Consider the following 24,697-nt stretch of genomic DNA (forward strand, 5'->3'; position numbering starts at 1 on the left):
TTATGAATCGCATTACAAACTTTGCTTTGAAGCAAAAATATATTTGAAAATTGGAGAAAAATACAAGACTTACTTTACTTAATCATATATTACTATTTTGTAGTAAATTTCCAATATAAGTGTATATTGTAGACAGACCTATTCGATTATACAACATATAACCGCAATGCTCCATGGGAGAGGGGGGAATCATTGCTTTTGAACAAATATTCCACATTAAATACTGCTATTGACAGCATGTGACATTACATAATTTAAGCACTTCAGTTAATAAAAACAAACAAAAACGTGTTTACAGTAAAGCACTTACTGTGGAATATTGGTTTATTTTCTCTAAAACAAATTTACTAAAGTAAAAACAGCAACCTACAGAAGTTATAAAAATATAACTTTATTAGATCATGTGATCCATGACATACCCACTGAAAGCATTCACAGATGCTAGCATTAGCTTTGTGCGTAAACACCTCGATGGATATTTTAAAATTAAATTTTACAAAAAAAGCAAGAAAAATATTTTAACACAGAATATCCACACAATTATCAAATATATTCTCATATACATCTGATGTGTAATAACTACACTTTCAAAATGCATACATGTCATACATAAATATACAGCCAGTTTTCCAAATATCTACACATCGTAAACGTTCCTCTCACATACACGCACACACACCACATGCATGTGAACCTCTTAAAAGTGGTTTAAGTGGGACTTTTTTTTCCTCTCAACACATCCCACAATCCCTTTCAGTCTGTTGCACAGCTGTAATCATGTTAAACTCAAAATGGTGGAGTAATACTGTTTAAAATTAATAAATATGAAGGGAAATGTTTCTGTCTCCCCTAGAACTGTAATTTGCCCTGTACTTCAAATCGCTTAAAACACCTGTCCTACTGTTTTATTTTATATAATGAGAACTTGTTCTGCAAAAGTGTCTTTCATCAGTTAATATCTCAGAGGAAAGGCATTTCTATTGTTGATCATTAACTTTGACAGTAATTTGATGAGGTTAAGCGTCATAGTCAATGTAGTATTGTAAAGTTATGCAACAACACTGACGACAAACTGTCCATTAGCTAGAGAAGAGTTTGTAGTAGTCACTGGTACTTAATAACCTCACATCTCAGCTGGTCCTCAGCTGACGTCTGTCTGGAGGATACAGATCGGGTGTCTTTTTAAATGGAAAGTAAACAGGCAAAACGTGCCATCTCAAGATTCATGTAACTTGAGGGCATCTCCCTTAGGGCTTTGCAAGGTTAAAGACTCCCGTGGCACAACGCTTATATCTTAATGTTTCTTCTTGATACGGAAACTTTCTTTATTTGGGATGCTTGTCTCTAATCAAATTATTCCTTTCTGCTTTGCTTTTCCCTCATTCTTTCTCCATTTTTGACTTCTTGACCCTTCACTCTCAACCACATCATTACCACCTACTCATTCATCACTGGATGACAGAAACATTGGTGATTCTTACAGACATACTTCAACACCAGTTGTAGCCCTTGCCAAGCACAACTTGGCTTTAGCAGTCCGTATCAGTCCTGATCTTTTACTTGAGCCTGCTGGCGACATCATTATAAGTATGGCCTAGTAAGGTTGAAGAACCCAGGGAACAGATGTGGGCTCCAAGTCCCTGCCAGAAACAGAAAACTCAAACAGCCCTCAATCCTGCCAGCAGGAAACAGCTGCCAGTCCAGTGACTGAGAGGAAGACAACAAGAGAAGCATTTTGCAGCCCTTGTAAACATTAGTCTGTGTACTCTGCTACAATTGACAGCAGAACAGTGATGTCATCTGGCTTTCCTCCTTTGGAAAGAAAATGGAGAGGGAATGTTGTCAGGCAATATTTGTGCAAATGTGCAATTAAATACATATCAGTAAGGAATAATAATAAAAAAAAGCATCAATACATCAATCTGATAATAAATTGTGACAATTTCAAATTTTATAGTGCATTGAACTGGTAAAATGTATACCTTCAACGCACAGTAAAACCGTCAAATTGATACATTTAAATGAAGAATTGTAATTGTATTCAGAGCAAATGTGTACACATTAGCATGACCATTATTTCAGAAAAATGTAAAGAGAAAGTAAATCAGGAAAAGTAAAAAGTTTTAGCTTGTTCAAAAGGAATGAAACAACAATTTAGCCATTTTTAAATGAGTATATCTCACCTCTGACATTTAAGCCATTATCGCAGGCAAACTGTGCAAAAGGAGACATGTAATTGGGGTCGTATGCTAAAACATGGGCCTGTTCAGCAATACTCTTGGCTGTTTGCTGGATGCTTTCATAGTTGGTATTCTGAAAGCAGAGCACACAATTCATATTAGTGTCGCTGGAAGACAGAAAAATGGGCAGAAGGAAGTGTTGTACGTAGATGTTCTGGTACCTTGAGTTTTTTGAGTTCTTGTAAAATCATGTAGTCTGGCATGTTGTCAAAGAGACCATCTGTAGCAGTGAGTATAATGTCACCCAACTGGACATGGAAGGATGAGCTATCAGCAGCCTCGGGGCTGTAGGAAACGAGAGAACACAAAATTGTTACTTTGAATAGTTTAGTTATGAAATGTGATATTCCCATTCTGATGGTTGACGTATTTGAAAAAAAAATAAACATTCAGCTCTCGCAATGTTTCACAATGTCTTTAGGTCATTTCAACAATCCATCAAAACCAACTATAACAGCACATTCTGTGCCATCTCAGTTGAAATGTGTTTGTAGCGTTGCTGTTTGCTGACCATATTTAGAAGTTGAGAGGAATAAGAGCAGTTTCAGTCTAAGAAGCTTTAAGCTTGATCCTCATTATGCACGCGGAAACATACAGATCAGCTGTGAAGTGTCGTGTTCTGTTCCAGGAAGTCTGTGGAAGGCATTATGCCCACTGATACGAATACACTGGCTGTCATTCCCTCCGTCTGTACCAGCCCGGCTGGCCCCAGGTCATGCGGTTTAAACATGATACTTAGTGTGAATAAAAAAATTCTGAGAAATTAAGAAGTGGAAACGGTTTAAAAATGGAAGAGCATTAAAGATTTAGACCTGCAAACTGAAGAATATCTGGCCTCAGAGAACTACTTCTACCAGCTCATCTGTCAAAAAGAAACTAGCTAATGTCAGGATTTACAGAGGCCATGCTAAGGTTGTCTCCATTAACTTGGCAGCCATGTCATGTGTCTGGAAAGATTAAATCTAACAGGATTTAGCTCAGATCGGAACGAGCCCCAAAACATGGCTTAACCGTGACAAATTCACTATAATTTACTGATTTAGGGTCATGTTTACTAGACACAGTGTGTGAGTCCCAAGTCATGTAATAAGGAGGATTGGGGAAAGACCTGGCAACCTACCCCGGAAAAATCATCACCAAGAAAATTAATGGACAGTCTCTTGCGTATGCCGGGAGATGGCCCATAAATTAACCACAAGTCAGACACAACTGAAAAGGTTGATGAATGAATTACCAGACACAGACACCTTTAAATGCACAAAACTATATTCAGATTATGCATAACAGGAACCTCGCACAGTAGGCTATTTGAAGATTGACAGTAATTATCTTTTAAATTTATTGTGCAATTCATTTATTACAAAACCAGCAGTGCTCAGTTTTGTTGAAGATCCAGTGTAGCTAAATGACAAGTCACGTTATACAGTATGTTCAAATCACATCTGTGTATTTCATGTTACAGGTTAAATGATACAGAATTACAAGTTGCCCCAATTATGCTATTTTAAAAGGTTCCTTGTTTTGTTTTGAAGGTCCCCAGTGCTACATGCATCATTTATCGAAGTCTGAAAATTAGCTGAATTTCAGCCCCAGAGGCTTCCTCAGTGCTTGTATGCACAGCGATACAAACAGTAACGATGGTGGCAGTTTAACCGTATCAATTCCAACGCAAGTCTCATCCTTAGGAAGTGCAAGCAAAGTGTATTTGCTTTTGCAGAGCACAAAACGGCATCTTATCGACATGTCAACGACACAAACCAAACTCTTCCCATCTCAGCTACAACAACAGTTTGAGGTTGGGTCAAAGTAAATGTTTGCAGCTGGCATTTTGCAAATTTGTTACAAGGTTTGTGCAGGAAGAAGGACTGGAATTACTGACGACTCGTTTCGGCAGTTCTTTCTTTTGTGAGACAATAACTCAATTTATTGTGGATTTTGAGCTTTGAAACTGTGCAGACTTTTTACATTCACAAACAGCTATATTGCACACTACATGAAAGGTAATATTCAAAAAAGCATAATAGTAGTTAAATTCCCCTGTGGTGAAAATCAAGTTTTTAATGTTGTTTATATGTCTATGTGGCGTTTTTAATATGATTTAAGACAGACAATGTGCAAATTCGTAAGTCAACACCATTGCTGAGTATTTTCTCTGTAAAACTGCAGTGATCTAAAGACAGTTTCAAAAACGTGGTTTGAAATCGCTGGTGTTTGTGACATCACAAACTACCTTGTAACCAATCATGTCAACGTGCCGACAGGCTTTAGCATATCAATAACTATGACTGCTCTAAAGCAGGAGAGTCGAGAAGCCAGGTTATCTCGCTATATTTTTCTGTTGATATGAAAAATCGGATAGATTTATCAATATAGTGGTGTATGATGTATATTACGATGCTATGATGAACTATATGCCTTTCTCCACTGACGTTCTGAGTTGCTCAAAGCATTTGTAAGGATGCTCAATGTTAGAAGGCAGCTGTTTGACTCTGACATGGTGAACGGAAACATGGTTTGTGTAACATTAGCAACACATTGGCTGTTTGATAACATAGTCAAGCAAAAGGCTATCATATTAATTACTGTTATGTGTCTGACATTGTCAAAAGCGATACCATTGAGGGGCGTTTACCTCAGTAAGTTGAGCAAGTGGATCTCTGAGCTTGTGCGAGTGAGTGGAGGCGGAGCTAATTAAAGGGTCATGAAACCCTAAACCAAAATTTCTGAGATTTTAACAGAGGTATGTGTGTTGAACACCATTGAAGACAATGTTAGCATCTGTTAGATTTAATAGTGGGGGGGAAATGGTTAAGTTTTAGTTTTTATACGCTATTTTCGTCTTCCGGGTTTAAAATCTTCATCCTGTCCACGTCACAGGCTGTGACATGGCAGAGCACGATAGAACTTTGATGACTCATCGGTGTTTCATAATTATTAACGAGACTGAGTTTTTTATCCAATGAGAAGACACTCTCTTAATTACTCATGACACCACGTGGATCTTTCCAATGACGAGGACGGTTAACAGTGAGAGAGACTGACTGACTGACGGTGCGTGTCCGTTGGCGCGGAGCGAGCGGGTAAGCGCAAGTGTTTTCGGTTCATTCCTATGGAAGTTGAGCCGCGCGTAAGTTAAATGTGACTGGTCGCTTGCTCTGCTCCAGTCGACACGCAGCCTGACTGACTGAGCGTGTTGCAGGTTCGGCACATAGATCTATGCTATGTACGCAAGGTTTTTTTTAAGCTTAATTTTTTATTTTTTTTCAAATATGGACTTTATATTAACATTCAAATATGGACAAGTGGACTTTAATCAAATAAGTTGTGGTTCAAAATCCTATCCATTTTTAGCATAGATTAAGCTTTGTGCACAATTATCAAATTTTGGTTTTGACAAATAAAGCCATTCTTATCTAAAAATAGAAGAATAGAGATCATTACATATCCTAGACTTTAGAGTAGACTCTACAGTGTTCACACCGAGTGACATTTCTCACCAGGAGGAACTGATTATCCAGTCGAGTTAATAACCAGGCTCTCAGAGTGAGGACCTAATCATGCTCTCATACTGACAGCCAGGGGATTATGTCTCGCTTACGTCTAGGTAGGGACACGATGCTGTTGCATAATCATAAAGTGAGAGGAAAAATCACATAACAGAGTGAACGTCTCACCTGTCACTGAGGACGGAGCCCTCTGCCTCAGGAGGGGCGATAGAGAGCTGGAAAGGGGTGTTGAAGTAGTGCTGCTGTTCATCAGACCTGTGGACCACCTCTCCGCCTCGAACCACCAGAAAACCAGAGTCTCCTAGGTTCGCTGTGTGTAGCCGGTGACTCTGCCTGTCTAGAACCACGATACACGCTGTACTGCTTCCTAATATAAAGAAAGATGCTTAATCAGCCACATGATAGGTAATTTAAAGCATATCAATTTAATTTAAATTACAAATGCACCAAAATTAAACTGAAAACATTCTGCCTAAAATCAGTTTATGAACAATATAGATTTCTTGTTTTGAATAGATCTTCTGAATAGAACTTTTTCAGTTGATGCATGAACAAAACTTCACAAAAAATTATTTGTAGCACCTGACTTCCAATAATAATCACAATAAGCTGTTACTTTTGATATGAAAAAGTCTTCGAAAATTGACAATTTGAAAGCTAACGAAATTCAAACAATACATCATTTTGATACTCTTTAATGTGTCGTGGCAGATCACTGTAGCTCCTCAGTTCAAGCGGAACGCGATCCAATAATTTATTTCTCTTAACTACTAGTTATTGCACGAAATAAACATGAATGAACATCAGAAGGTATGTTGAAAGGACCCGTACAACTTACTGAAATGTATCATGTCATGTTATTGCTTAATTCGTGTTTCAACTGCGAAAAGACTTCAATAAAACAGCATGTAATGTTACATTTACCTTATCACAGCCATTCAATGTCTATAGGTTGTTAGTTACTGTAGCTAGAAAAAAAAAAACTCTTGGAGAGAAGCAGTTTGCTACATTTATGCACTATATTACTATTTATTATTTTCATTTCTATGTTAAATAATAAAGGTCATGTTTGAATAAGTCTGTCAGGAAAACTTTTTTTTTTTTACCTTACAGTCACCATTTAAATGTTTATAACAATGAATTGGAGTAGAAACAATTATATCAAATTGAGATAAAAACCGGCAGTACAAATTGTAATGTTTGTATACAACTCAGTTTTGATAAAATAAATTTGATTAATTGATTATTAAATAAACTTCATTATTTCTCTGTAAAAAATTCATTTTGGTGCGTCACTAATTTAAATGCCCTACAGAGCCATCCTGTACTAGCTTTGAAATTGTGCGGATTTAATACCAAAATCCAATCTTGTGACCCAGTACACTCAGTACACCCAGTACACTCCGTGACTCATCCAGGCCACAGTGTGTTTTTGAGAGCAGCACGCTGTACAATGACTCATTTCAGTCCATTATATTTTAGTTATGGCTTTGATCTCATCCTGAGAAAAATAAGCCAAGGCCCTTCCCAAAAACCACTTCCCTCCCTTTACTCTTTACTGTCCCAGAACATCCAGTCCACAGTTTTATAGCATATCTGTGCCTCACATGTTCGTACACGCATAGTAAAGTAAGATGCCATTGCACATGAACACCTTATGTTGTGAATATTAGCCTGATGCTAAAGTTACATCACAGTCTGTGCTGTGGATGGTTGGACTAGACATTATCAACATGTTGCAAATAAACTATGTTGAAAAGAGGTTGTCACACTGGATTTTAAGCATGCAAAATAGTTCCAGCAACTCAAGCGCCTGGTATAAAGTTGAAAAAACAAAACAAAAAAAAACAACTTTAGTATGTAGCAAAAGATGAAAATATGACGCATACTCAAGCATGAATGAAAGTGAACAGAACACAAAATTGAGCGACCGCACCTTAATGTAAGCCAGAGCACTATGCCGCAATCCCAACAGCCTTCAAAACACTTTATGATCTTAATAGTTTTCATTTGAAAACTGAAAATTTGAAAATATATTTACAAAAAGATAATTAAATGCAAATACTTTTTTCTGTGCAGCTCTCTCATTTTATGTGAAGGGAGACTTCCATTGTACAGCACTCTTCTGTTGTCTACCTGTGAAATGAATTCATTTCATAATCTAAAGCTAAAGTCTAAATCTAATATGCTCACCTAATAGCGGTACTTTGTTCTGAAGTAGCTCATAGTAGCTGGTAGTAAGGATTCCCACTGGATTGCTTGGCACAAAGCGTCCTTCTTTGACGAGCCGCTCACATGTCCTCATGAGCGTCCCAGAGAACTGAGAGGGGTCGACCCCATAGTCACGCCAGCCACCTACTCCATCAGCCACGCCTATAGGTGATATAAAAGAAACACAATGAGGGCAATACCATGGGAAAGCTACATTTTATAAATTGTTAACAAGCAACTTGCAATGATGTAATGTTTGTGTACAGGTATATCAGCAATTTTTTGTCTGCGGCTTAGATTTTTAAGACTGTTCATAGAAATAAATTAATACTTTTATTCAGCAAAGATGCAGTAAATTGATCAATAGTGACAGTAAAAGACATTTATAATGTTACAAAGATTTTGATTTCAAATAAATGCTGTTCTTTTTAACCTGATATTCATCAAAGAATTCTGAAAACAAAATGTATCATGGTCAACACAAAAATATGAAGCATCACAACTGTTTTCAACATTGATAATAATCAGAAAGCAAATCAGCATATTAGAATGAATTCTGAAGGATCATGTGACACTGAACACTGGAGTAATGATGCTGAAAATTCAGTTTTGAACACAGGAATAAATTGTATTAAAAAAGAAAAGTTATGTGTAATTGTAATAATATTTCACATTAATATTATTGGATTTACTGTATTTTTATCAAATAAATGCAGCCTTGGTGAGCAGACAAACATTAAAAAAATATTACTGACCCCAAACCTTTGAACGGTAGTGTACATATGTACATATGAGTATCAAAAGATAACTATATTATGTTACCATAATATAAAATTATTCATACTATGATGTAAGATTTTCGTCAACTAAGATCAAATTGTATGATCTAGTAGGATTTAGAGGTGATCAAGATGTAAAGTGAACGTATCTGATGGGAAAACTTGTTTACCCACAAGCGAAAATGAACTTTGAAAAGTAAGTGATTAACAATGGCTCTGGAGATGAACGGTTTTAGAATACTGTCTATATGACAATAAACTCAACCATAGGATTTCCCACAAATTTTTATGTAGAGTAATAGCACTTCTCAGCTGCTATATAAGGCAAAATAGTTATGTTTAGTGATAGACTGATATGTCGGCTATCAGTTGACCATTTTGAGATTATTGTAACTGGCTGACACTCCTGCATGCTTTAACGATGAAATCATATCGGAGTGAATTTTGAGACGGAATGTTCATTTAATTTCATTACATTTTGTGGACGTTTGCTATTTAAAACCCTTTCAACCACTAATTATGTTCAAGTAAATAAAGTGATTTGCAGATTGTAAGATGCACCGGCTTTTAATATTAAGAATGCAAACTTTTACTGCCTACACCCCTAAGATGTCATGTGCAATTCCAAATCAGACAGGGAATTTTCCCTACAAAGCCCTCCCAGCTTCCTTTCTGACAAGGAGCAGGAACCCTCGTTTGTGACCATACAAGGCAAGTCCCCTCACACGGACCTGCATCCTCTCGTGATCTTGCCTCTAAAAGCACTGGGATTTCCAGAGCTAGATTTGCTGGCTTGAAGCTTGACAAGTCTTGGTTCGTACTTCTTAGGCCATTACAGAACCCTGCTCATGTGTTTGAGCTGTAGAAGAGGATTTACATCCCAGGGTAATTTGACTTTGATGTATAGCTGTCCAAGTAGGCCTTAGAAACATGTCAGCAGGTCTGACATTGAATTTGTAGGCTTAATCCTTATGAGTGGGTTAAATGACAGACAAAACAGTACAAGCACTAATCAACTATATCTTAAAACTGAACTAAAAACCTCAAATTTCCTTGTAAAATAAATAATTGTATTCCCAAAAGAAGCATGAACTAAAGGATTTTCTTTCTTTGAGGATCTGCAGTGTTGAACACTGTCAAGACACTGAAACCCAAGTCTGTGGTCTTCAGTGTTCATCTATTGTTTTACACCCACGTCTTTCAGGTGGACTTAACTGTAACTAAATGGTGGATTTTCTGTTGCATTACAAACTAATTTGCACTCTTGTTAACCCCCAAAAGTTGCCATTCTCAGGTTAGAAGCAACGTTTTGGAATAACAGTGTGAAAAATTATACCACTGAAAATTCTAGCAGCGATATAACTGAACTATTTCCACTACTGCCCACATTTTTAATTTGAAGTATGTTGAGCTGTCTACTCTAATACAATGAGTTTTTGTGTAGCTATATAATCCTTTTTTAAATATCTATCTCATATCACTTTGTGCACACTCCATATCCATAGTACAGTGTAGTGATTTTTTTCTACAATAACTACAACAGTTCACACCCCCTAGACACGTGGACATTAGAAACAAGCTTCCACTCATTTTATATTCTGTTATTGTTTGGTGACAGCTGAAGCAATTCTGGATTCATTTTTAATGCAGTAGTAAATGTACAAACATTTTCAAGCATTAACACAAGTTTCCAAAATATTCAAATAAATATTAGAAAGTAACAAATCAAGGGGAGAGAAAAAAAAAAAACATTCATACAAGAGGAAAGCAGAGGTAATGCTAAACCGTATATAATGATATAATAATGAGACTGAAGAAGCGAGTCTGTTTCAATTAAAAAGTGAGAGAACTTTAAAATAATAAATGACAACACTTTGTAAATTATATTTGGGATGAAATTAGTGGGTAATTTCAATAGGCTTATGGAACGCGTCGTTCTTAACGTTAATGACGTCACAATGGAAAATGCAACTATGTTGCAAAGAATGTTCCTTTAGAATTTAACGAGGAACGTTTAGCGGCGCGTTACAAAACACTAAAAGAACATATATTTTTATCTTTATAGGCTTCATTATTCATAATAAATCAATTTGATAATTATATGGCAGTTAATAAAACTGCATGTTTATTATTATGAAACATGTCTATTATTATGAAACATTATTTTAATATGTCTGTGTAAAATATAAAATAGCGTTATTTAAAACATGACTAAACAGTTTGTCAATTCATTGAAATAAAATATTTTTATAAACATATACACTGGTTTATGGCTGTAAAAGCTTTTGTTGATGCACCTAAAGGCCATCGATGTGCGACAGTTGTGACGTCAGAAGCGATTTAACCACGATACTTGACTAAACCAGTTCTTCCAAGCACATTATCTTTGCATACAACACAGATATGCGGTGCAAACATTACATACCTAACACATCAGCAGATCTGTGCCGGGCTATAAAGCACGCGTCGTCTCCATAACACATCCCTTTCTTCAAAATCCCCTTACGAAAATCCTTCCCGAAGCCGAAGCTGGCCGAAACCAGGCTGTAATCGCGGCTGTCGGTTTGAGAGAGTCCGCCGATGACCGCCCGGGCCACCAGTCGACCGTACGAGAGAACGGACAACATCACCCCCGGACTCTGCTGCAGGGGTAGTTTGGGTTAGCTCGAGTACTAACAACAGATCCACAGCCCTAGATGACGTCTGGAGATGTCACAACAACCGCATCCACAATGTTAAACGTCCTTACAACAGCATCAACTTTCAAATTCTCGCTGTCTTTACGAAACAGTCACATTCAGCTCTCCATAGTGATCGATCCGATGCGATTCAGAACATGCAAGTCGATCCGGCTTTTATAAAACTCTTTCTTCTCGTGCTGAGCCCCATCGCTGCGCGCTCTCGCTTGCGTGTCTGTTCGTGAACTGCCGAAGGCCGCGACGCGACTGAAGTCTTGTGACTGCTTTGACGTCAGACGCCGTTACGCAACTCGTGCACCTTTAATGGTGTATATATAAAAAACTGTTTAATGGAGACCAATGAAAGAATACACCGACCTTAGAATTCGTTTATAAAATATTACGTACAAATTGATCCTGGAAACACTTTATAATAAATTATGTATACATTACTTTTTTGTATAATATTTTGATTTAATGACTAAAAATGTCAGATGGTATAATGATTTAATAATTGAAAAATGTTTGAAAACCTGTGTGCACTTACATGAGAAAGCATTTTTTTTTTCAAATATAATGTATTTTGACTCATGAATATTAATAAGTGGAATACTATTTGTAATTTTGTGGTAATGCAAGTAAGGAAATTAGCTTTATGTAATTGGTCCATCATATTTCTGTATTGTAGACTGTTTCTTGGTAAAATACAAAGATATTCCACTTGAAATATTCAGATTCTGGTTATAAACAATCATATTTTATATAGTTTAATATGGATTTATGATTCAGAATAGAGCATTTGTTGTAGACTGTTTTGGAGGGATAATGCATGTTAACAGCTTGTGGTTTCAGTCACATCAGGACAGAGTACGAGAACATGGACTTAGAGACCTCTGGTCACAGGCCAGCTTCTGCAGCTCTCCTCTCAGCACGTGTTAGCTGAATTTGGCTTTTTACTTGAACTTATTTACTTGAACTCTTACTTCTGCTTTCACAGACAAAGCTTAAGCCTTTTAAACTGGTAGTTTATAACACTAAGGCTTGTCTATTTTCAATGGAGTGCTGGGCCTAAATTACTACAGTATGGTGTGTTATGAAACAGATGTTTTCACTCAATGAAGTCTTTGTCGCCATCTAGTGGTCATACTGGCGCAGTACAGTTTTAGACAAATTGGATTAAACCAGTTTTTCAAAAAGTTTAATCTGGATCAGAATTATCTAGATTTGGAAATTCCATGTTTTGCTATCCAGGATCAGGTAATCCATCTTACTTTTATGCCAGTTTTTCAAAGCAAAATCGGATTGGATCACCCTGATCCAGAAACACACTTTTTCAGATTACCAAATCTGGATAACTAATGCTTTAAATGGGATTGCATTTCACAATAGGCTGATAGCTATGTTAAGAACAACAGGTAGAATAGTCAATGTGGGCTACTTTAAAGGATTAGTTCACTTTCAAATGAAAATTAGCCCAAGCTTTACTCACCCTCAAGCCATCCTAGGTGTATATGACTTTCTTCTTTCTGATGAACACAATCGGAGTTATATTAATAAATATCCTGACGCATTCAAGCTTTATAATGGCAGTGAACAATACCAATGAGTATGAGCTAAAGAAAGTGTCTCCATCCACATTCATCCATCATAAACGTACTCCACACGACTCCGAGGGGTTAATAAAGTCTTTCTGAAGCAAAGCAATGTGTTTGTGTAAAGTTATGAAGTAAATATCTAGCTTCCGCCAGACTGCATTCCATATTCAAGTTACGAATTCAAGTTAGATATTTTACTTCATAACTTGCTAAAAATTTATTTATTTTTACACAAACACATCGCTTCGCTTCAGAAGGCTTTTATTAACCTCCCGGAGCTGTGTGGAGTATGTTTATGATGGTTGGATATGGAGCTTTATTCAGCTCATACTCGTTAATATTGTTCATGCATAAGGATATTTATTAATATATCTCTGATTGTGTTCATCAGAAAGAAATAACTCATATACACCAAGGATGGCTTGAGGCTGAGTAAAGCTTGGGATAATTTTCATTTGAAAGTGAACTAATCCTTTAAAGTGATTTTTTTTCATTTTCCTTCAAACAATCAGACCCATACGGAGGCACTAAAGAGACAGGAAAAAATATGAAATGGGAGAAAAATTATGTATTTTAATGCAAAAGATTTGCATTCCCCCAAGAAACTTTGTGATAATTCTCAAGTTTTAAGAGTGATTGCACAGTTTCTTGGAGGAAACTGTCCTCCCATCACCATGTCCCTTTAGAGTTTCCGTAGCCCCTCATGTGACCCAAAACACAAACAAACAAATATACATGCAATAAGGGATGCAAATGTTTGAAACTACTTTCGAATGGTTCATTCATTTTCAAAATTTGATCCAGTCCAATAGCCGAAATCTGATCAGATTTCTTTTGAACAACTGGGCCCTGAATATAAGATTGTTTTCAATGTTTTTTGTTTGTTTGTTTGTTTGTTTTAATAACTGATGTATTTAAAAAGTGTCATTTTAGATTTTTGGTCTTACATTAATCTTTTTTTTTTTTTTTTAATTATACAACTTTTGTCATTTACTCTGTTTTGTTCTCCTTAAATATTTAAATATTAAGTGACCTTATATAATAAATAAACCAAATAAACCTTCTCTTTTTCTGTATCACTTTGCTAAAACGTTCAATTCTGCAGTGTACTTGGAAGCACTGTTTTTTTCACTGCAAATGCCAGGAAAGTCTATGATGTTGTTTCTTTTGACTCAGTAATTTGAAGCTTGTCTCAGTGCCAGTCTTTATTTATACATGCGCTTTAATAAAACTGTTTTGGTTATAAAACACCCAGTAGGCTACTGATTATAATAAGCCCGTCCACTTATAACCGTGCAAACCTTTGAAAGGGGCTGTAAGACGTGGCATGGGCGATTCTGGTTATTGGAATTAGTGTTTGTTTAGACTAAGATGACTCAGCTCTGCAGAATTTTTTTGTGAAAATATGCCTTGACCGCTTTTGAGGTTCAGGGCTGTGAAGCGTATGTAACAAAAACGTAAGAGGCCTTGTACTGTAAGTTCACTACTCAGACAGTAGGTGGCAGTAAGGACTTATGGTAGAGGTCTCTCTTTACCAGTATTTTCCACAACGCTTTTTCTTCAGTGCCACTGAAAAGAAATATGGAACTTGAATGTGAGTTTGCAATCTGTATTGAATGTGATGCAATATATATATATATATATATATATATATATATATATATATATATATATATATATATATATATATGGCAAGAAACATACAGTATGAATATATGAGCCGGTGTATCAAAAACATACAGCGTCAGCAGTGTAGTCTGATCTGGATCATTTAAAGGGTTAGTTCACCCAAAAATGAAAATTCTGTCATTAATTACTCACCCTAATGTCGTTCCACACCTGTAAGATCTTTCATCTTCGGAACACAAATTAAGATATTTTTGATAAAATCCGATGGCTCAGTGAGACCTGCATCGCCAGCAATATTTGATATTTTGTTATCCAAATACTGTTTTGGGCTGCTGTAAATTGAAATGATCAGAAATCACATTAGGCTAATGAATAATTTTGCTGCACATGTTTTATTAGGCACTGTGTATAATTACAACCACTAAAAATCACAAAGCCAACTTTAATATTACATGCATTTCATTCTCATTTGGTTTAATAGTTCAATTCAGTGCTGTAAATGAAAGATTATATAGCACAGGACAATGTTTTTTGTAACATATTCAGAACTACATCTGAGAAAGTCATGATGTTTAAATGAGAGCTGTTGAAGTGAGATATTTCACTCTTGGTCCTTCTCCTCCCCATGTGTGATGATGTAGACCAGATTCTTATAGTCCAGATTACCTGCGGCATCTGGAGGAAAAGCACTAAACATCTGCTCCATCTGAGGAAAGATGGATAAAAAGAAGTATTATGGTGTTTCTGTGGGTGGATGTGTTGTTTACACATTATAAATTCTCTAGTTTCTGTTCATAATCTATAGATAGACAGAAAATTACTTCACGCATTCCATTCACATATAATACAAATGTCATTGTGACATACAGCACAGTGATGCCAAAGACACAGACAGCTGAAGTGTTAGACATAAAACAAATAATCCAAGATGTCAAACCTCTTCTGGAGAAAATCTGTCCGCTTGCGTTGTCAACATCCGCGACAAACTGCGAGGAAAGACAAACTTCGGTTTAACCTTTTGAAATAATCGAATTACTTCTGCCAAACACTTCACACATGCTTGCAGGGTTTGAACTGTCTGTATGTACTGCCTCTATTCAGTAGCTTGTCACAAATTGTAAAACAAAGCAGAATCTTTGCAGAAATGGATTTACAGAGATGCAGGGAAAGATTTGATTGCTTTTTTATAGTATTGTGTAGCTTAAGTGGTACTCACAAATCTTTCTTCAAGGTCCCCTTTCCCTCTGGGTCAAACACTTTAAAGGCATTCAGGATGGTCTCCTCTGCATCGGCACCTGTTTTTTTTTTTTTTTTTTTTTTTTTTTTTTTAAAGGGAGCAATAGAAAACTGGTGAGAGAGATGATTGTTCTTCAAACCCTGCAGGAATTCAAAAAGACATATTTGGACATGATTCCCATAGTGGAATTTCTACCATAATTTGGAGCTTATCTTTATATAGGCTTATAGAAGAGCTTCCAGAACATATAGTTCCTTATAGGACCATTATGATTCCCAGTAGGATCACATGACCCTGTAGGACTTCCAAAGGAAAGAAAATCTCTGTATGATTTCCCGTTCACTTGTAGACTTACTCCAAAACAACCAGTTTCGTTTAAATAAAATACAATAAATACAGTATGATTTTAAGAATTAAACAACATAACATATTCTGAATAAAATGTCATAATGCTAATATTTCACAATATTACTGATTTAACCACCAACATCACCTATGTTGGTGGTTAAATCAGTAATATTGTGAAATATTATTTAAAATAACTGTTTTCAATGTGAATATATTTTAAAATGTAATTTATTCCTGTGATCAAAGCTGAATTGTCAGCATCATTACTTTTTTGTCAGGATCATGTGACACTGAAGACTGCAGTGTCACATGATCCTTCAGAAATCATTCTAATATGATGATTTGCTGCTCAAATACAGTAGATGGGTGGATGGATGGATCGATGATTGGATGGATGGATGGTACAGACAGATAGAAATACAGAGGATGGATGGATGGTACAGACAGAAGTACAGAGGATGGATGGATGGTACAGACAGATAGAAATACAGAGGATAGATGGATGGATGGTACAGACATATAGAAGTACAGAGGATGGATGGATGGATGGATGGATGGATGGTACAGACAGATAGAAATACAGAGGATAGATGGATGGATGGATGGTACAGACATATAGAAGTACAGAGGATGGATGGATGGATGGATGGTACAGACAGATAGAAATACAGAGGATGGATGGATGGATGGTACAGACAGAAGTACAGAGGATGGATGGATGGTACAGACAGATAGAAATACAGAGGATAGATGGATGGATGGTACAGACATATAGAAGTACAGAGGATGGATGGATGGATGGTTGGTACAGACAGATAGAAATACAGTGGATGGATGGATGGATGGATGGTACAGACAGAAGTACAGAGGATGGATGGATGGTACAGACAGATAGAAATACAGAGGATGGATGGATGGATGGATGGATGGTACAGACAGAAGTACAGAGGATGGATGGATGGTACAGACATATAGAAGTACAGAGGATGGATGGATGGTATAGACAGATAGAAATACAGAGGATGGATGGATGGATGGATGGATGGTACAGACAGAAGTACAGAGGATGGATGGATGGTACAGACAGAAGTACAGAGGATGGATGGATGGTACAGACATATAGAAGTACAGAGGATGGATGGATGGTACAGACATATAGAAGTACAGAGGATGGATGGATGGATGGATGGTACAGACAGATAGAAATACAGAGGATGGATGGATGGATGGATGGATGGTACAGACAAAAATACAGAGGATGGATGGTACAGACAAGTACAGAGGATGGATGGATGGTACAGACAGATAGAAATACAGAGGATGGATGGATGGATGGATGGATGGATGGTATAGACAGATAGAAATACAGAGGATGGATGGATGGATGGATGGATGGATGGATGGATGGATGGTATAGACAGATAGAAATTACAGAGGATGGATGGATGAATGGATGGATGGTAGACATATATAAGTACAGAGGATGGATGGATGGTACAGACAGATAGATATACAGTGGATGGATGGATGGAAGGATGGATGGATGCTACAGACAGATAGAAGTACAGAGGATGAATGGATGGATGGTACAGACAGATAGATATACAGAGGATGGATGGAATGATGGATGGATGGTACAGACAGATAGAAGTACAGAAAGTACAGAGGATGGATGGATGGATGGATAAATAGAAAAAACATCTATGATCTTTGCCAAGGCAATTTTTGGATTCTTAGTACCACTTCACCCTACAATTTACCTTTTAGCTTCTCTCCAAACATAGTGAGGAAGACAGTGAAGTTAATGGGTCCGGGAGCCTCCTTTAGCATCTGTTCGAGCTCTTCTTGTTTGACGTTCAGACGGCCTGCGGAGGCAGAAAGCTCAGAGGTCAGAACTGCTGTCAGAGAGACTCTTCAAGCAACAATGCAGAACGACACTGACGTATAGCAGAGATTATTACAGTCCACCTAAAGCTGCGAACGTATCCCTCAGGTCATTCTTGTCGATAAAGCCGTCTCTGTTCTGGTCCATGATTGTGAAAGCCTGAGGCAGATGAAAGAGAGAAAATATAGAGTGTGTGTGAGAGGGATGCAGAATGTAGTCTAAGGTTTGTTAAAGTCAGCATGAAATGGAATTTGTGATATTCTTTTCTTCCTTATTGTGATATATCTGAAGCGAAACAAGAGCAAATGTAGTGCGGGACTTGATTTTGTCCATGGGGAATTGATTGGATGGTTGTGGTTTGCTATTGGTGGATCTCTTGTGAGTGACAGGTTGCCCCGCCCTCACGCCAGTAAACAAGTCATCAGAGAAGAGAAGAGATGCTGCTGTTATTTTGATTAAAGATTTAGAGCCACATGAATTTTATAATAAATACTGTAATAATCAATTAAAAAAAATAAGAATTGTCTATTTTGACTTCATTAAAGGTGAAGGGTGTAATTTTTGCAGCTCAAGTGCCACCAAATGGAAGTACAAAAAAAACTTCCCATTGGTTAAATATATACTTCTTTCCAAAAACTTATTGGTGAATCAGTAGTTGACATACTATGCCATTTTAATGTTTTTAATTGTTGATGTATATCGTAATTGTGAATGTGTTGCTATGGTCTGGTGAACACGCATCTGTTTAGCTTTAGGTGAAAATATACACTTTGACAAACTTATAATTTAAAGGGGTCCTTGATTATGATTTCACTTTTTTAACTTTAGTTAGTGTGTAATGTTGCTGTTTAAGCATAAACAACATCTGCAAAGTTACAACGCTTAAAAGGAGATATTATCTTTTACATAATTCACTTTTTAAGCACTACAACAACTGGCTGGACTACCAGAAATGTATATTATATATAATATTATATATAATATATTGTGGATTTCAGATGTGTGAAAACATGTTGAAACTCATGTCATGTAATGCGTAGTAAGCTTGTTTTGACTATTTTTACTGTAAGTCCACCTAAAAATGTAAATCCTGTCATTATCTACTTACCATCACATCATTGCAAACTCTTTGTTTTTTTTTTTGTTTGTTTTTTTGTCTTATGCATAAGAAACTGGTGCATCCCATTTCATTGCAACTCAACAAAGTTCTGAATTTAAACTAGCGGAGTAGAAAGATTACGGTATCAGTGAATAACAACTACCTGTTTCTCATGCAAAGCTGTCACAGTCATGTGGACTAGTGTTAGGATATTTCAAGGATAATTTTATGTTTTTCTTTGTGGAGCATGAAAGTTCTTAAATTCTCCATTTTTGTGTTCCAGAGAAAAAATAACAACAAACAAGTTTGGAGTGACACGAGGGGGAGAAAATAATGACATTTAATTCATTTTTAGGTCAATTAATTCTTTAATTAGAGGTCAAATCCTTTCAAACCCCTTATCATGGTGCTTTTTTTTTGGTAATGTATCTTGTTTCGCAAAACTCCCTCTGTTTGTATATTTATAGGTCCTGTAATTCTGCTTTACTTAGCGTCTTTGTGTCTGTTTGTGATTTGTGTGAGAGAGACAGACTGAAAGAGAGAGACTGGTAGCATTTGTCTGCACGTTCTCATCACTGCCATCTCGGATCAGCTTCATGCTTATCCTGTTTGTCGTGATCTTTTCACAGCCGCTTTGAGACCAGAGAGAACGTCTGTCCTGCTGCATTTTCCACGCAAATTTCAGGGGCTTGACAGCAGGTTCGAATGTGTGTGTGTTCAGGGTGTAAATCACTCCACTGTGCTAATCGTTACTGACACATTCTGAATTATTCACTAGCGATGATGAGCACTGACATATTGAAGTCACATACGGGAATCTCGCTGCTCAATATCACAGTGAAAGAGTCTTGATAAAGACAATTGTCATAGCAATTAGAGTCAAACGACAACTTGGTTTGTACCTCTTTGAACTCCTGGATCTGTGCTTGTTCAAACATGGAGAAGACATTTGAATTGGCTCCTTCTGCCCGCTTCTTTGCCTTTTTGGGTGCCTGCACCAACATATTACACAGAATACTTGTGACTGATTAAATGGAAGCATTGGCATGTGTCATTTCATCAGTGCACTTTATTTCAAAGTACTTTTTGAGAAATAGAAAGAACTTCAAAAAAAAAGGAATAACTGACATCATTGGCTGATATCCTTCTTGTTTTTACTGTTTCACTAGAAAACTCTCTACCATTTTTTTTTTACTTTGGAAAGAAATTTTATTATTATTAATTTAGAAAGGATGCATTAAAGGATTAGTTCACTTCAGAATTAAAATTTCCTGATAATTTACCCCCCCCCCCCTCCCCCATGTCATCCGACATTTTTGCGGAAAACATTCCAGGATTTTTTTCCATATAGTGGACTTCAACAGTTACCAATGGGTTGAAAGTCCAAATGACAGTTTCAGTGCAGCTTCAAAGAGCTCTACATGATCCCAGATGAGGAGTAAGGGTCTTGTCTAGCGAAACTACCGATCCGGTGTCTACAAAGCGAATGTGCAAAGACTAAGTCAAACGGCCTTTACAAAAAAAAGGTAAAACAACAATGTCGGGCGATTTTGAAGTTGGAGGAGAAAATGAGATGGAGTTTTTGGCCCACAGTGGTACTTCCGCCTACGTCACACGCATGACCTTTCCAACGTGATTAAGTAATGCGTGGCGCATCGCAGAGCTAGTGCAGATGAGCATTTGTGGTTAAAAAGTATATACATTTTTATTTTTTTCTCAAAAACCTTAATTTTTATTTTTGACTGAAGAAAGAAAGGCATAAACATCTTGGATGACATGGGGGTGAGAAAAGTATCATCAGGAAATTTTTATTATGAAGTGAAATAAATTACATTTTAAAAATATATTCACATAGAAAACAGTTATTTTAAAGTGTACACTGTAAAACATGATTGTTGGTTTAACTTAAAAAAGTAAGTTACCTGGTTGCTTTGAAGTAAGTTACCTTGGAGTTCATTGAAATTAAAAAATTTAGTTAATGCAATGAAGGAGATTTGTTTAATAAATAGAAACTCAAATATTGTTATCTAAATCACATTAATTATCTAAGTCGATTTGACAAAGAAAAAAAAAGTTGTGATAAATCATGAAAAATATATTTTTTACAGTGTAATAATATGTCACAATATTACTGTTTTTGAACAAATAAATGCAACTTTGGTGAGCAGAAGAGACTAAAAGCATTTTAATCAAATCTTACAGACCCCAAACCTTTAAACGGCATGTCCCATTATGCCAGTAAAATGGCTTGCAAATGCAGTTTCACGTTGAGTTTTGTATCACAATTGTTTCTCCTAGACAGCAATCTGTTTAAATTGATACTTTTGCTGAAGTCTCCCACTTCTCTGATGTTTCTCCTGAGAAAATCTCACACGTCTCCTCTCAACAATGTCTTATCAAATTCTTCCAAGTTCAAATGAACTGAGCTGATGTCCACATTCATTTTATGGCAATCAATGCTTGTCTGATTTGTGTCTATTTTCATTTCTCTTAAGGAGATTTAGGTTAAATTGAAACTTCTCCTGAGCAATGAAAGAGCTAAATCTGAGTAATGATGTGTTCCTCTGCGCGAGTGTATGAGAATGGAAATGTTTGGTGCCCTGCAGGATGTATAATTAGCTCGGAGAGCGAGAACTCAGCCAGTGGATCAGATGTGGGATTACACACTGGCGCTGACTGGTGACAGCCTCATCTTTGAGCCTGTTGATAGGTAATCCCACCAAGACAGGGATTAATCGCTACTATTTACATTCCTGCCACAGAATTTGGGAAACATTGTGAGATGCATTTCTGCTTTATGACATCGCAGCCCGACAGCTGCTCGTCGGCCTTCTGTCTGGATTACATCTCAACAGTTGTGCTGTACACAAGGTCAGAGCTGAACCATGAAACATCTTGTAGTTTTAGTATTCTACTAATTATAATTAACTTTGCAACTACACGCCAACTTATTCTACTGACCCAAGCCCTTAACCTTACAGTCTACTAATACTTTAATGAGAGTTAGTTGACATGTAGTTGCAAAGTATAGTTAGTAGAAAGTCTAAAGTGAACTATATCGAAATAAAGTGTAGTCATAACTATCACAGTTAAATAAAGTGTAGCCATAACTATCACAGTGATCACAGTTGGAGCTATTGTCGAGATTTCTTCTGAAAATTTAGAGGAGATATTTGGGTCTTTTTCATAAGAAAATCATTTTAATCACATTGCTGTTTAGAAGAAACATTAAAGAGATCTCATTTCTGATCTGTTTTCTTTCTTTAAATGGAGAGCAAATGAACTGTTTACACTTTTTGGCAAAAAAAAAAAAAAAAATAGATGAGTCACCTGTCTCCTATTTTGATTTGAGTAATGAACATGTTTGTATCTATCTTTGAGAACAGAAACAGTTTACTTTTCATTTATTTATTTGTTGAAAGTGAAATTAATATAACATCAGAGACGGTGGATGACTCAGACAGATGTAAAGTGGCTCTGATGAATCAGACTTAAACTTAAGTTTCAAACACAGACAGACAGAAATCAACTCAGCCACACTAATATGTTAGATTTTCGTTTGGACACATCAAGAGCATAGTGAGTTACATGTCTGCTGATAATATAAGATAGAAGAAATAAATTAATGAATAAATATATGGCAAAGCAAACTCACCATAATTGTAACCCTTGAATTCAGGAGACAAAGCACAAGTGATTTCAGACAGGGTGGAAATGCTGATTTTATATATATAAGCCCATTCCCCACCTCTGACGGTCTATAAATACATCCTCCATGGTGCTTAACTATGTAGCCAATTGTAGACATCAGAAGTTATTATAAGAATCCTGATTAAAGGGGTTTAATACAGCAGCCAATGGGCTTCAACACAGAACAGATGACAGTTGTTGTGAAAACATCTAGAACTTTCCTAAACCTAGAATGTGTGATTGACAGCGGCATTATTCTTTGTAGGTTCATTTCATACTACATTGTTGGATACAAGAGCTCAACTTTTTTAGACGTGCAAGTGTCACTAACTTAAACAAATGATTTACATTTACGCATTTGGCAGACGCTTTTATCCAAAGCGAATTACATTGCATTAAACTATACATTTGTATGCAATCCCTGGGATCGAACCCATGACCTTGGTATTGCTAGTGTCATGCTCTAACCACTGAGCTACAGGAAAGCTTGATGAAGAAAAATGAAGTCTCGATCTCTTTAGGTGATTTAAGTGAATGTATGAAGTCAAAGGAAACCACAGGTGTAGAAAATCACATTCACTGTCAACATGTTCGACTAACGTTGAAACCATGTCTTCACGAACAATAAAACAGAAAAGAAGGTTTAGTCTGGTTGATGTTGTCAGGAGGGAGAAAGGTGACCTCTGCTTGACTTCTCATACTGAAACCCTGCAGTGTGCACTAAATGTAGATTACTACTACTTTTTTGACATCAGGAAAGACAGTTTACCCTTCCAAAGATGATCATGTGGTCATTTACAATTACAAAGACGCAGACGAATGGCTTTAAAGGGATAGTTCACCCAAAAATGAGAATGATCTCATGGTTTACTCACCCTCAAGCCATCCTAGGTGTATATGACTTCGGAGATATATTTTAAAATATCCTCTCTTCCAAGCTTGATAATGGCAGTGAATGGGGAGCCGATTTTGAAGCCAAAAAAAGTGCATCCATCCATTGTAAAAGTAATCCAAACGACTCCAGGGGGTTAATAAAGGCCTTCTAAAGTGAAGCGATTGGTTTTTGTAGGACAAATATTCAGATTTAAAACTTTATAATCTATAATAATAAGCTTCCAGCAGAGGGCCGTACGCATGCGCAAGTCGACTTGCATCACAAGAGTAACCCACTGATGTGATGTATGACGCAGGATGTAGGATTATCGTAAGTTTAGACGCCTCTCGTGGTTCAAACAAATAGTGCTGGTCAACAAACTCAAGCTCCTCTTCTCTTGTATTGAAATCCTCCAACTTTTCCCCTTAAAATTCCCTGTTTTTGACAGTGTTTTGTTTTGCTTTATCCTCTGCGCTTATGCGTTCGTCATTGTGTCATGCGTCGGGTCAGGGGTTACTCTTTCGCCATAAATCGATGCATACGGCTGTCTGCAGGAAGCTAGTTATGATAGTTAAAAAAGTTTTAAATATAAACACCTTGGATGGCTTGAGTAAATCATGAGATTATTTTCATTTTTCGGTGAACTAACCCTTTAAAGAGGACCTATAATGCTTTTTTAAATTTTCATCTTTCTTTAGTGTGTAATTTTGCTGTTTGAGTTCCAAAGCACAAAGTCCCTCCGTGGGAGTTATTCTCTATATCAGTTTCACTGTTTCTGAACTCCCTGAAACACCTCCATTGTAGTCTTGATATTTCTTTTCCTGGATGGAACAGATCACAATTTTTCGTTTGACTGACTTTAGAGTAAACAAACATGGTGGACAACGGGCAAAAAGAAATGGCGATAATAGTGTTTGGACTGCTTT

The 24,697-nt window shown here is 36.7% G+C and overlaps 2 protein-coding genes across 2 annotated transcripts; both read right to left on the reverse strand.

The window, feature by feature from the left end:
* Nucleotides 1-341: 341 nt before the first annotated feature.
* Nucleotides 342-11,817, reverse strand: pptc7a (protein phosphatase targeting COQ7 a). Its single transcript, XM_067394362.1, has 6 exons — nucleotides 11,162-11,817; nucleotides 7,940-8,119; nucleotides 5,915-6,113; nucleotides 2,402-2,525; nucleotides 2,184-2,313; nucleotides 342-1,812 (listed from the first exon to the last, which is right to left on the reverse strand). The coding sequence occupies exons 1-6, from the start codon at nucleotides 11,361-11,363 to the stop codon at nucleotides 1,754-1,756; spliced, it is 894 nt and encodes a 297-aa protein (XP_067250463.1). The 5' UTR covers nucleotides 11,364-11,817; the 3' UTR covers nucleotides 342-1,753.
* A 3,205-nt stretch (nucleotides 11,818-15,022) lies between these two features.
* Nucleotides 15,023-22,933, reverse strand: myl2b (myosin, light chain 2b, regulatory, cardiac, slow). The gene is made up of 7 exons (XM_067393495.1): nucleotides 22,863-22,933; nucleotides 20,110-20,199; nucleotides 18,192-18,267; nucleotides 17,984-18,088; nucleotides 15,855-15,933; nucleotides 15,576-15,624; nucleotides 15,023-15,344 (listed from the first exon to the last, which is right to left on the reverse strand). The coding sequence occupies exons 1-7, from the start codon at nucleotides 22,863-22,865 to the stop codon at nucleotides 15,240-15,242; spliced, it is 507 nt and encodes a 168-aa protein (XP_067249596.1). The 5' UTR covers nucleotides 22,866-22,933; the 3' UTR covers nucleotides 15,023-15,239.
* Nucleotides 22,934-24,697: the final 1,764 nt, after the last annotated feature.

This window comes from Chanodichthys erythropterus, chromosome 9 (assembly GCF_024489055.1).
Source record: "Chanodichthys erythropterus isolate Z2021 chromosome 9, ASM2448905v1, whole genome shotgun sequence".
Taxonomy (NCBI): Eukaryota; Metazoa; Chordata; class Actinopteri; order Cypriniformes; family Xenocyprididae; genus Chanodichthys; species Chanodichthys erythropterus.

What these genes read in the sequence shown, in the direction of transcription:
- pptc7a (XM_067394362.1), bottom strand. Translation starts at nt 11,363, where the DNA reads ATGTTGTCCGTTCTCTCGTACGGTCGACTGGTGGCCCGGGCGGTCATC. An exon ending in GAACAAAGTACCGCTATTAG is followed by an intron (nt 6,114 to 7,939) that starts GTGAGCATATTA and finishes TCTTTATATTAG; the next exon opens with GAAGCAGTACAGCGTGTATC. An exon ending in GGCTCCGTCCTCAGTGACAG is followed by an intron (nt 2,526 to 5,914) that starts GTGAGACGTTCA and finishes CGTTTCCTACAG; the next exon opens with CCCCGAGGCTGCTGATAGCT.
- myl2b (XM_067393495.1), bottom strand. An exon ending in GTTTGGAGAGAAGCTAAAAG is followed by an intron (nt 15,934 to 17,983) that starts GTAAATTGTAGG and finishes AAAAAAAAACAG; the next exon opens with GTGCCGATGCAGAGGAGACC. An exon ending in ACAGATTTTCTCCAGAAGAG is followed by an intron (nt 15,345 to 15,575) that starts GTTTGACATCTT and finishes ATCTTTCCTCAG; the next exon opens with ATGGAGCAGATGTTTAGTGC.